We start from the raw sequence: 13,836 nt of genomic DNA on the forward strand, positions 1-13,836 counted from the left end.
TTTAGTTTAACATTTAGTTTATAGTTGAGTTGATTTTAGAGTTTAGTTTATAGTTTAATGATACAGCATGGAAACAGGCCCTTCAGTCCATAACGTCCATGCCGACCATTCACATTGGTCCCATTTTCTTATCAGTTCATACACAGGGCAATTTTGACAAATGCCAATTAACCTACAAACCCACACATCTTTGGGGGGCGTGGGGGAGTGGAAATCGTAATACCCAGAGGAAACTCACATGGAGAACAAGCAAGCTCCGCATAGACAGTATTTGGGGTCAGGATTAAACCTGGGTCTCTGATGTTGTGAGGCAGCAGCTCCACCACCTGTGCCACAGTGTATTCAGTAGCATAGGCAAAAGGGGCAGTTTCTGCAGCGTATAGCTGTACGAAAACTTATCGAAACATATAAGATTATTAAGGGGTTGGACACGTTAGAGGCAGGAAACATGTTCCCAATGTTGGGGGAGTCCAGAACAAGGGGCCACAGTTTAAGAATAAGGGGTAGGCCATTTAGAACGGAGATGATGAAAAGCTTTTTCAGTCAGAGAGTTGTAAATCTGTGGAATTCTCTGCCTCAGAAGGCAGTGGAGGCCAATTCTCTGAATGCATTTGAGAGAAAGCTAGATAGAGCTCTTAAGGATAGCGGAGTCAGGGGGTATGGGGAGAAGGCAGGAACGGGGTACTGATTGAGAATGATCAGCCATGATCACATTGAATGGTGGTGCTGGCTCGAAGGGCCGAATGGCCTACTCCTGCAACTATTGTCTATTGAAAACGTATGGTACGTCTGTCACTGGCACCATTGATTTAGCTTTGACTAACTCTGTGGGCAGAAAGGTGGCGCGATCTGGTGGACAGTGATGGGCCCATCACTGGTGCAGGTGTTATTGAAGATAATACCATGCTTATCTCCAAGCCCTCTGATCAAATCTCACAATCGCTATTGGTTTACACGCACAGTTGATGGTCACTTGCCATTAAATGAGATTACTGAGGATGTTTGTCATCTTTTTATACCTTATACCTTGTTTGCTTCCTTCAAAGTGCTGGTGTCATTAAAATACTTCCACAACTGTGTTTGTGCCACTAAAATACTTTCATACCTTGTTTGGTTCCAGCACTGTGTTGCTGATTTTAAAATATTGTAGTCCTTTCTTGTCAAGCAGCGCTGTTATATAAAACTCCACATCTAGGTCAAAGAAGAAAATAACAATGATTGAGATTTATTCTCCTCCTTTGCCCCGGTCTTCCTCCAGGCATGCCAGAAAAATGATACTTAGGGTATTCTTCTGGTTAATGCCCAAAATGCTTAAGTCAAAGGTAAATTTCTTTTTTTTACACAACATAGGAGGCCATTTTGGCCCATTATGTCCATGCTAACTCACAAAACACTCCCCCTCCCCAATAACCTTCCCCCTCCCCAATAACCTTCCCCATCACCAGGCTATGCTCCCCATTGGAATTAACCACCCACCCACCCACCCGCCAATCTTCCCTGTCCCGCCTGCAACTGGTCCAAAACGCCGCAGCGAGACTCCTGACGGGTACCCGTAAAAGGGACCACATCACCCCGATTCTGGCCTCTCTCCACTGGCTCCCTGTACGGTACAGAATCAACTTCAAGCTCCTCCTATTCACGTATAAAGCCCTAAATGGACACTCCCCCCCCCACATCAAAAATCTTCTAACCCCCCTCTCTAACTCCAGGTCCCTCAGGTCGGCCGACTTGGGGCTACTCACTATCCCGCGGTCTAGGCTTAAGCTCAGGGGTGACCGCGCTTTTGCGGTTGCAGCTCCTAGACTGTGGAACAGCATCCCTCTCCCCATCAGAACTGCCCCCTCCATCGACTCCTTTAAGTCCAGGCTCAAAACCTATTTCTACTCCCTAGCGTTTGAGGCTCATTGAGGAGGCGCTGTGAACTGTTTGCGTGCTACTGTATGTTTCTTTTTTTTTCCCATTGGAACCTAATCAGATGTACAGCACTTTGGTCAACGTGGGTTGTTTTTAAATGTGCTATACAAATAAAATTGACTTGACTTGACCTACACTAGGTAATTTATAGCGACCAATTAACCTGTGGTGTCACAAATAAGAATTTCATTTTTCCAGTTCGGTACATATGAGAATTAAACACTCTTGACTCTCTCTTTAGACTTTAGAGATACTGTGCGGAAACAGGCCCTTCGGCCTACCATGTCTACGCCTACCAGCCATCACTCTGTACGCTAGCACTATCCTACACACTTGGGACAATTCACAATTTTTCTTTACCAAAGCTAATTAACCTACAAACCTGTATGTCTTTGATGTGTGGAAGGAAACTGGAGCACCCGGAGAAAACACAGTCACAGGGAAAATGTACAAACTCCACACAGCCAGCACCTGTAGTCAGGATCGAACATGGGTCTCTGGCGCTGTAAGACAGCAGCTCTACCACCACGCCATTGTGCCACCTCTCACAGAACTCTCTTAATTTTTAACCTATCAATTTACCTATGTTTGGGATGTTGAAGAAAACAGGAGCACCTGGGGTAAAAAAAACACCAGATCGCTGGAAGAACATGCAAACTCCACACACAATCAGCACCAGAGGTCAGGATCAAACCTGGGTCACTGGAGCCGAGAGGTAGCAGCTCAACTAACTGCGCCACTCAGCTGCCTGCGAAGCCTCCTATCTTTGTCTCACTTGTGAGTCAAGTATCATCCCACCAACACCAAGTAGCAAAAGGCAGGCAACAAATGCCTCAATGTGAAAAAAGATCAAGCATGTTCCTACGTGGCACTAGTATAAAGCAAGAGAAACAGCGGATGGGAGGAGAAGCTGTCTAAGTATAAATGTTAGGGACGTCTTGGCATAAAGCACAGCAGAGACTTCATACCCAGTGTACAAAATCATGAGAGGAATAGATTGGGTAGATACACAGAGTCACTTGCCCAGCGTAGAGGAATTGAGAACCAGAGAACAAATGCTTAAGGTGCAGGGGGAAAGATTTAATAGGAATCTGAGGGGTAACTTCACACAAAGGGTGGTGGGTGAATGGAAAGTGCTGCCAAAGGAGGTAGTTGAGGCAGGGAGAATTGCAACATTTAGTCTAGATATACAGCGCGGAAACAGGCCCATTGTCCCACCGAGTCCACACCGACCAGTGATCCCTGCACATTAACACTACCCTACACACACACACACACACACACACGGGACACTTTTACATTAATATCAAGCCAATTAACATACAAACCTGTACGTCTTTGGAGTGTGGGAGGAAACCGAAGATCTCAGAGATAACCCATGCAGCCACGGGGAGAACGTACAAACTCCATACAGCCAAGCACCCATAGTCAGGATTAAACCCGGGTTTCTGGCACTGTACGCGCTGTAAGGCAGCAACTCCACCGCTGCACCACAGTGCCGTCCACAGTTAAGAATCAGATAGACAGGTACATGGATAGGATAGGTTTAGAGGGATGTGGGCCAAATACAGGTAGATGGGACATGTTGGTTGGTGTGGGCAAGTTGGGCCGAAGGACCTATTTCCACGCTGTACTCAGACTATGCTGCATTGGACTGCAGCCTCCTGCAGTATTGCAACGAGGCCCAATGCAAAGTTGAGCAAAGCACTCTTCTTCAGTCTGGGCACACTGCAGCTTTCTGGAACCAAAATCAAATTCACCACCAGGTAACTCACTCTCCCTGTATCAGAACTGACCTGTTCTGTTGTAGGCCATCCGTCTATAATATGGGCACAATTTTTCTCTCTCTGCTAACACACCCTGATCTGCCAGGCATTTTCTACAGCTCTGCAGTTCACAGCTTTTATGCTTTCTCTCTCTCTCTCTCTCTTCCCCACAGAATTACTCACAAGAGATGATCCTTTGCAGTCCACCTGCTGCAAAAAACTTCTCCAAATAACGCTTGGCTTTATTCTTGTCCTGAAATAACAAATTGTAAATAGTTTAGTTTGGAGACACAGCGTGGAAACAGGCTCTTCGGTCCACCACATCCAACTGACCATCGATAATCTGTTCACTCCAGTTCAATGTTATCCCATTTTCTGATCCACTCCCTGCACATTAGGGGCAATTTTATAGATGCCAGTTATCCTACGAACCCGCACGTGTTTGGGATGTGCGAGGAAATTGGAGCACCCACGGGAAACCCACATGGTCATGGTTGCACGTGCAAATTCCACACACACAGCACCCAAGGTCAGAATTGAACCAGTGTCTCTGGAGCTGAGGTAGCAGCTCTACCAGCTGCATCACCTGCTAAATCTCTGAAACATTCTGAAGCGTCTCGTACATTACTGAATACTTCTGAAAATGAACACATGGCAGTCACGAAAATAAACTGCATCTAATTTTGAAAAAAAAAGACAAAGTGCTGGAGTAACTCAACATGTCAGGCAGCATCCCTAGAGAACATGGATATGTGATATTTTTGGTCTAGACTCTTCTCAGACTCCCTTTGAAGAGTTTATTTTGCCAACTCTGGTATACTATAAACAGCCTAACCATAAATACACATCACTAAAAAAACAAAACTGTGACACTGGAAGAACCTCACTTTAAGAGATTGCTCGTGAGGTTCTCTTCTAGTTCAAAGCGTTAGAGGTTGATCCATGTGCTCAGTTTCCTGGATCTGGGGCAGCACAGTGGCGCAGCGGTAGAGTTGCTGCCTTACAGCACCAGAGACCTGGGTTCGAACCTGACCACGGGTGCTGTCTGTACGGAGTTTGTTCGTTCTCCCTTTGACCACCTGGGTTTTCTCCGGGTGCTCCGGTTTCTTTCCACATTCCAAAGACATACATGTCTGTAGATTAATTTGTTTCTGTAAATTGTCCCAAGTGTGTCGGATAGAACTAGTATACAGGGATTGCTGCTCAGCGTGGACATGATGGGCCGAAGGGCCTGTCTCCAGGCTGTATTTCTAAACTAAATTGAAAATCAATTTTGAAATTGGGATCTTTTTAAAATTACTGTCAACTTCTGAAGCATCTCGAATCAGTTTTCCAAGATATTCTGTGTATACTCACCAGGGTGATCGCTGGATCATTCCTTAAAGCTGTGATGCTCCAGCTGTGGAGATGCATAGAGTGAAAGATTAATACGTCTCAGTAATCACATGGACTTTAATCCAAGGAAGTGTTAGCAGAGGCACCTACCGATTTGAAGAAGGCTGCAGGTGGATTTTCCTGTTTGCATAAGATGACTGTACAGTAATTTCTATGTCCTATGGATACAAGGTAGAAGCCTCATTATTAGATTTATAAAGTCATACAATGCTTTATGAAGACTCTTTTGCCCATTTAGTCTATATTCTATTCATTAGAACACTTCAGTAGAGAAGCAGGCCCTTCAGCCCACAATTTTTTGTACCGAACATGATGCCAACTTAAACTAATCTCATCTGTCAATACATGATCCATATTCCTCTATTCAGAAGCAGAGCCATACAGCGTGGAAACAGGCCCTCTGGCCCAACTTGCCTACACTGGCCAACATGTCCCATCTACACGTGCCTGCATTTGGCCCATATCCTTCTAAACCAGCCTATCCATGTACTTATGTTGTCTAAATGTTTCTTAAACGTTGCGATTTTAAATTCCCTGCATTTCCATGTACCTATCTAAAAGCATCTTAAACGGCACTATCGTATCTGCCTTCACCACCACCCCTGGCAGTGCGCTCCAGGCCCCCACCACTCTGTGTTGAAAACTTGCCCCACACATCTCCATTAAACTTTCCCCCTCTTATCTTACAGCTACGCCCTCTAGTGTTGGACATTTCCACCCTGGGAAAAAGGGCCTGTGTAAGTAACTCTTCCCACACTCCCATCAATCCCCTCCAGTTTCTACCGTTCACTCACACATGAAGGCCAATTTTATCTACCAACCTGTATGTCTTTGCGATGTGGGAGGAAACCAGAGCACCCAGAGGAAACTCACCCAGTCACAGGGAGAACACTACACAGTCAGCACTCAGTCATGATTGAAACCAGGCCACTGGATCTGTGGGACAGCAGACCTACTAGCTGTGCAACTGTGCGGCCTGTCCATCAGTAAAGTGTAGCGACCATAGAGAATGGTCCAGGTCGTCGAACCCTCGGATTGGCCAGCGAGGTCATGTGTGAACGCGACCATGGGGATTGGTCCAGGGAGCGACACCGCTGATTGGCCAGCGTGGTCATGTGCGCTTTTGGCGCCCGAAATGTTCAGTTCGGCGAAGTCTTCGAAGAAGACAGTAAGTTTTTGATGGTTGTCCTTTACCTTGTTGTTTAACTCTGTATTCGAATATTGCGGCTGCAATAAACTTCTTCTACAACCAACAAGTTTTCGGACTCGCCATATTGGTGACCCCGACGTGATCTGGACGATCACCGACTATGCAGGAACCCGACGCCTCGTTGTCGATGGCCGCGCCGGGCACACCGGAGTTAAGCGCGTCAAGCGTTCACCTTCCGTTGTTTTGGACGCACGCACCGCAATCTTGGTTTATCCACACCGAAGCTCAATTTCATATAAAGAAGATATCGGACGACTCCACGATGTACTACTACCTCGTCAGCGCTCTATCGTCGGAGACGACCACGCGCGTGATGCGGTTCATCGTTAATCCACCTGCGGAAAGCAAGTACGAGGCCATGAAGAAAGTGTTACTGCGAATCTTCGGGTTTAATAAGCATGGTGGTGCTGCAAGACTTCTGCACCTACCGGATCTTGGAGACCGACTGCCTTCCGTCCTCATGTCCGAAATGATGATGCTAGCCGGTGAGCATACGGATTGCCCTATGTTCGAACAGGCATTCCGCGAGAAGCTCCCTGAGGATGTCCGACTGCTGCTCACGGATTGTTCTTTTAAGGACCCCGAAGCATATGCAGCGAAAGCGGACGCGCTCATAGCGGCTAAAAACAAGACAAGCGGTTCGATCAACAAGGTCTCGACATCAGTGACCACGCCACAGCGACGTCAAGATGGCGCCGCGTCTCCCGCCAATTCTCCGAAAGCCCGCCAAAAAGATCCGCACAAGTGCGGCTGGTGCTATTATCACCTACGATGGGGTAGCGAATCCCGCAACTGCCGCTCGCCTTGTACCTTCGCGGGAAATGCCTCGGCCGATCGTACATAGGGGCAGTTACGATTGGCCAGAACCGGCTCCTCTATGTCCATGATCGATTCACGGACACAGAATTTCCGACCGACCTCGAAACCAGATCGGGTAAGACAGGTCCCACCCTCATCGCGGTTAACGGCAGCCCAATTCGCACTTTCGGTATACGGAAGATGTCCCTTGTGTTAGGCCTCCGCACGTACGAATGGCCATTCATCATAGCCGACGTCCGACAAGCGATCCTGGGCGCAGATTTTCTCTGGGCTTTTTCACTGGTCCCGGATGTCCGCGGTAACGACCTCCGACCCTCCGCCGGAGATGAGCACGTCGCTCCGACAATCGCCTCCCCGCCCAGCCCTACTGTCCAGGCCGTCGTCGCGGCCCCTGACTCATATGCTGAGATCCTGGCGGAGTTTCCAGAGCTGCTCATTCAACGTTTTGACACGTCTTCGGCCAAGCACGGCGTGGTCCATCACATCCGCACCGAAGGCCCTCCCGTTTTCGCTCGGGCCAGAAGACTACCGCCAGACAAACTGGTGGTGGCACGGGCGGAGTTCAGGAAGATGGAGGAAATGGGAATTGTCCGTCAGTCTGACAGCCCGTGGGCCTCGCCGTTACATATGGTCTCCAAGGCATCTGGGGGGTGGAGACCATGTGGCGATTATCGGCGTCTCAATGCTGTCACCACGGCTGATCGCTACCCCATACCGCACCTACAGGACTTTTCATCTGGGCTGGAAGGAGCGGTGGTGTTCTCCAAAATCGATTTGGTGCGAGGATACCACCAGATCCCGGTGCGACCGGAGGACATACAGAAAACTGCAACGATTACTCCGTTCGGGTTGTTTGAATGGTTGCGTATGCCTTTCGGTTTAAAGAACGCGGCACAGGCTTTCCAACGACTGATGGACCGCGTGGGCCGGGGTTTACCCTTTTTGTTTATTTATTTAGACGACATCCTGGTCGCCAGCCCCTCAGTGCAGGAACACCAGGCCCACTTGCGGACCATGTTCCAGCGGCTCCAAGACCACGGGCTCATTATCCAACCCTCCAAGTGTCAATTCGGCCTCCCTGCTCTTGATTTTCTAGGGCACAGAATTACCCCTGCCGGCGCCTCCCCTTTGCCCGAGAAGGTGGAGGCTATCCGGGCATTTCCCAGGCCCACCACAGTAAAAGGGCTACAGGAGTTCGTAGGCATGGTTAATTTCTACCATAGGTTCGTTCCGGCAGCTGCTCGAGTCATGCGCCCGCTTTTCCAATGCCTTGCAGGAAAACCGGTAGAGTTGATATGGTCCCCGGCCGCAGAGTCGGCTTTTACAGCAGCTAAGGCAGCCTTGGCAGACGCCACCATGTTGGTCCACCCGAGCCCCTCCGCCCCCACGGCCCTGACGGTTGACGCCTCTGACGTGGCGGTGGGCGGGGTTCTGGAGCAGCAGGTCGGTGGCCGTTGGCAGCCTTTAGCGTTTTTCAGCCGGCAACTAAATTCGGCCGAGCTGAAGTATAGCGCATTTGACCGAGAGCTTCTGGCTCTCTATTTAGCTGTTCGTCATTTCAGGTACTTCCTTGAGGGCCGCCCATTTGTGGCCTTTACGGACCATAAACCATTAACATTTGCTTTTTCTAAATTGTCTGACCCATGGTCGGCCCGCCAGCAGCGGCACCTGACTGCTATCTCCGAATTCACCACCGATGTCCGTCATGTCGCGGGTAAGCTTAATGCCGTTGCTGACGCCCTGTCTAGACCTGCTTTTCCCCCTATTTCGGCGGTGGACTGCGAAGTGGATCCCCAGGAGCTTGCGGAGGCACAGCTTCTAGCAGATACCGTTTCGACATACCAGTCCACCACTTCGGGATTGAAGTTGGCCCAGGTAGCTTGTGGGTCGGAAGGCACAAAAGTCTGGTGCGATGTTTCTCTTCCCCGTCCCAGGCCGGTAGTACCGCCCTCCCTTCAGCGCCGGGTTTTCGATGCCATTCATGGGCTGGCGCACCCGTCCATCCGCTTCACCTCTGCCTTGGTAGCAGCTCGGTTTGTCTGGCATGGCCTACGGAAACAGGTAGCGGGTTGGGCGCGTTCCTGCGTTCCCTGTCAGACCGCTAAAGTCCAGCGCCATGTCCAGCCCCCCGTACAGGATTTCGAGGTCCCAGCGGTTCGTTTTTTTCACATCCACGTGGATTTGGTCGGGCCTTTGCCTTCCTCCCGGGGCTACACCCACCTCCTCACGGTGGTGGATCGGTTCACCTGGTGGCCAGAGGCTTTCCCATTGTCTGATATTTCGTCAGCGTCTTGTGCTAGGACTTTGGCCCTTCATTGGGTTGCTCGTTTCGGGGTCCCGGCAGTTATTACCACTGACAGAGGGCCACAGTTCACTTCGTCCCTCTGGGCCGCGCTCGCAGAACTGTACAGTTCCAAGTTACAACCCACGACTGCATATCACCCCCAGGCAAATGGACTCGTAGAAAGGTTCCACCGTCAACTTAAGGCGTCCCTCAGTGCAAGGCTTGAAGGCCCGGACTGGGTAGACCAGCTCCCTTGGGTTCTTTTGGGCATCCGGACTGCTCCTAAGCTAGATCTCGGTGCGTCGTCCGCGGAGCTAGTATATGGCTCGACACTTCGAGTACCCGGAGATTTGTTTCCGGACCTTTCAGACCAGCTGCCTACAGTCCCATCAGTGTTAGCATCTCTCCGGGAACGGGTGGGCTCCCTGGCTCCAGTTCCGACTTCACGTCATGGGTGTCCCATGGTACATGAACCGCCTTCCCTGAAGGACTGTGAGTTTGTTTTTCTGCGAAAAGATTCCCATCGCGCCCCGTTGCAGAGGGTCTATCAAGGGCCGTTCCGGGTTTTGCGTAAGGGAACGGCTACTTTCACCTTAGACATGTGCGGCAAGATTGAGCTCGTCTCGGTGTCCCGGCTCAAACCTGCACATTTGGATCCGGATCAACCAGTCCTGGTCGGTCAAACCCCTAGGAGAGGCCGACCTCCGTTAGTTCCGCTCAGTCCAGGACCCCCCGTTCCGACAGTTCCTCCAGGACCCCCCGTTCCGACAGTTCCTCCAGGACCCCCCGTTCCAGTAGTTCCTCCAGGACCTCCCGTTCCGGCTGTTCTGCCAAGTCCGGAACCCCCGGCTCCTGTGGTTCAGGCTGTCCCTCTCCGTACTCGTTATGGTCGCGAAATCCGGCTCCCTGCTAGGTTCCGCACCTCGGGTTCTGGGGGGGGGGTCATGTAGCGACCATAGAGAATGATCCAGGTCGTCGAACCCTCGGATTGGCCAGCGAGGTCACGTGTGAACGCGACCATGGGGATTGGTCCAGGGAGCGACACCGCTGATTGGCCAGCGTGGTCATGTGCGCTTTTGGCGCCTGAAATGTTCAGTTCGGCGAAGTCTTCGAAGAAGACAGTAAGTTTTTGATGGTTGTCCTTTACCTTGTTGTTTAACTCTGTATTCGAATATTGCGGCTGCAATAAACTTCTTCTACAACCAACAAGTTTTCGGACTCGCCATAAAAGCATAATTATCACTGTTATTCCTTTAAATTACAACAGTACAATATTAATTTTATCAGTATCAAACTAAAAATCTGAATTACATCTTCTCCACTCACACCAGACCCTGTACCACCTAGCCAGATGGCAGGTCTGTCCTGTCCTCCTCGTTCAGTCTGAAGAAGCATCCTCCATTGTGACCTCCTGAGCTACTGAGTTCCTCCAGCAATTTGTTTTTTTTGCTCAGGATTGCAGCATCTGTAGTCTCTTGTGTCCTCCAGGCTGAACACCAGGTGGCGCCCACTACCCGTTTCTGAGACCCACAGTTTCCTCTCAAAGGTTCCAGGTACTCATTGTAGTATTGCAGGCAGCTATTACCTGGCCTACAGACTTGTACACAGTACTGATGGCTAAAATAAACACAGAAAATGCTGGAAACAGATTGATGGTCAGGCAGCGTCTGCACAAAGGCTTTTGTCTACCACATTAACTCTGATGTAGAAATAAGGAACTGCAGATGCTAATTTATAAAAATAAGACGCAAAGTGCTGGAGTAACTCAGTGAGTCAGGCAGCACCCCTGGAGAACATGGTTAGGTGGCAATTCAAGTCAGGACTTTTCTTTAGACTTCAGCTCGCCCTTCTGTTTTTATTTTTGAACAGTGCCTTTAGAAAGGAGATGAGGAGGAATTTATTTAATCAGAGGGTGGTGAATCTGTGGAATTCATTGCCACATACAGCTGTGGAGGCCAAGTCAATGGATATTTTTAAGGCAGAGATTGACAGAATTTCAAAATAATTAGGATGTCAGAGGTTATGGCGCGAAGGCAAAAGATTTGGGTTGGGAGGGAAAGATAGATCAGCCATGATTGAATGGCAGAGTAATATGATGATGGGCCGAATGGCCCAATCCTGCTCCTAGAACTTATGAACTACAGCACAAGAATAGAATCTGCAGCTCACAATGTTGGCGCTGAATATGATGCCAAGTTAAGCGAATCTCCTCTGCTTGCACGTGATCCATATCCCTTCATTCCCTGCACATCCATATGCCTATTCAAAAGCCTATTCTTTGATGCCACTATTGTATCTGCCTCCAGCACCACCCCTGGCAGTCCGTTCCCGGCACCCACCATCCTCTGGAAAACGTGCCCCACACATTTCCTTAAAATTTGCCCCCTTCCAACTTTAGCATTTAAGCTGAAGGGAAGGAGTCAACCAGGGCAGTTCAGTTTGTCTTTTGCAGATGTAGCAGATGCAGAAGCTCGATGACTGCTTTATTATCATTCTCTGGAGATATTTGGGCAAACAGAGATGGATCAATGGACCATGCCCTGCAAAGGGACATTACTAGCTATAGACAATAGACAATAGGTGCAGGAGTAGGCCATTCAGCCCTTCGAGCCAGCACCGCCATTCAATGCGATCATGGCTGATCACTCTCAATCAGTACCCCGTTCCTGCCTTCTCCCCATACCCCCTCACTCCGCTATCCTTAAGAGCTCTATCCAGCTCTCTCTTGAAAGCATCCAACGAAATGGCCTCCACTGCCTTCTGAGGCAGAGAATTCCACACCTTCACCACTCTCTGACTGAAAAAGTTCTTCCTCATCTCCGTTCTAAATGGCCTACCCTTTATTCTTAAACTGTGGCCCCTTGTTCTGGACTCCCCCAACATTGGGAATATGTTTCCTGCCTCTAATGTGTCCAATCCCCTAATTATCTTATATGTTTCAATAAGATCCCCCCTCATCCTTCTAATTTCCAGTATATACAAGCCTAATTGCTCCAGCCTTTCAACATACGACAGTCCCGCCATTCCGGGAATTAACCTAGTGAACCTACGCTGCACGCCCTCAATAGCAAGAATATCCTTCCTCAAATTTGGAGACCAAAACTGCACACAGTACTCCAGGTGCGGTCTCACCAGGGCCCGGTACAACTGTAGAAGGACCTCTTTGCTCCTATACTCAACTCCTCTTGTTATAATAATAATAATAATAATTCATTTATTTTATATAGCGCCTTATCGGGTGCTCAAAGCGCTTTACAAAAACAATCAACATAAAAACAAACAGACAAACTATCCTAACGGAAAAGCGGCGAATAAACAACGCCAGCGTCCTCTCACGTCAGGGTCCGGCAGTAGACAACAAAAAGCACAGGACACACAGATACAATTTTTACACAAACAGTCATCACAGTGATTGCTCTAGGCACACCCTCACTGTGATGGAAGGCAAAGTCTTATCTCCTCCTCATTCTTCTCCCGCGGTGCCACGAGGTGATCGAGGCTCCCAACTTTTTGAAGCCCCCACCGGGCGATGGAAAGTCCCAGGGCCGAGTCGAGCAGGCCGATGAAAGTCCTGAGCCCCCACCGGGCGATGGAAAGTCCCAGGGCCGAGCCGAGCAGGCCGATGAAAGTCCTGAGCCCCCACCGGGCGATGGAAAGTGCTGCGGCCGAGCCACGCAGGGTGATGAAGGGCCTGCGAGCGGGTCGATCGTACCTCGCACTTCGGGGCGGTCGAAGCTGCTACGGCTGGAGCTCCCAAAAACCGGTCGCCAGCCAGGGACCTGCGAACTCCCGATGTTGCGGTCTGCAGGGCCCACGGCCGAAGACTCCGAGATGGTAAGTCCAGGCCCTGCGACCGGAGTCTTCAAGGTCGATCCCAGCTGAAGTCGCCGACTCCACGATGTTAGGCCGTAGCGCGAACGGAGATACGACACGGTAAAGGTCGCATCTCCGTTGAGGAAGAGATTAGAAAAAAAAGGTTTCCCCCAACCCCCCCCACCACCCCCCACATACACAGAGTTAAAAATAGAACAAAACGTACATTAAACGACGACAATAGACAAAAAACAAAAAAAAGACAGAGAGACTGCCGGTGAGCCGCTGCTGCAGAACACAGCCACGCCCCTTTTCATTATGAAGGGTTATGAAGGCCAACATTCCATTGGCTTCCTTCACTGCCTGCTGTACCTGCATGCTTCCTTTCAGTGACTGATGCACTAGGACACCCAGATCTCGTTGAACATCCCCTCTTCCTAACTTGACACCATTCAGATAATAATCTGCCTTTCTATTCTTACTTCCAAAGTGAATAACCTTACACTTATCTACATTAAACTGCATCTGCCATGTATCCGCCCACTCACACAACCTGTCCAAGTCACCCTGCAGCCTTATTGTTATCTGAAAGACTGCTTTGCAGATCTTGTTCAGCACTGTAGAATTATTGGCCC

General features: G+C 49.6%; 1 protein-coding gene across 2 annotated transcripts in view; it reads right to left on the reverse strand.

The window, feature by feature from the left end:
• Positions 1 to 13,836, reverse strand: part of cetp (cholesteryl ester transfer protein, plasma) — a 45,500-nt gene that overhangs the window by 6,293 nt on the left and 25,371 nt on the right. For both annotated transcript variants that reach the window (XM_078400471.1, XM_078400470.1), the window contains exons 12-15: positions 5,166 to 5,233; positions 5,037 to 5,079; positions 3,864 to 3,933; positions 1,106 to 1,191 (exon numbers count right to left, since the gene is read on the reverse strand). In XM_078400471.1, coding sequence (XP_078256597.1) covers positions 1,106 to 1,191; positions 3,864 to 3,933; positions 5,037 to 5,079; positions 5,166 to 5,233 — 267 coding nt within the window. The remainder of the gene's footprint in view (positions 1 to 1,105; positions 1,192 to 3,863; positions 3,934 to 5,036; positions 5,080 to 5,165; positions 5,234 to 13,836) is intronic.

Source organism: Rhinoraja longicauda, chromosome 6, assembly GCF_053455715.1.
Source record: "Rhinoraja longicauda isolate Sanriku21f chromosome 6, sRhiLon1.1, whole genome shotgun sequence".
NCBI lineage: Eukaryota > Metazoa > Chordata > Chondrichthyes > Rajiformes > Arhynchobatidae > Rhinoraja > Rhinoraja longicauda.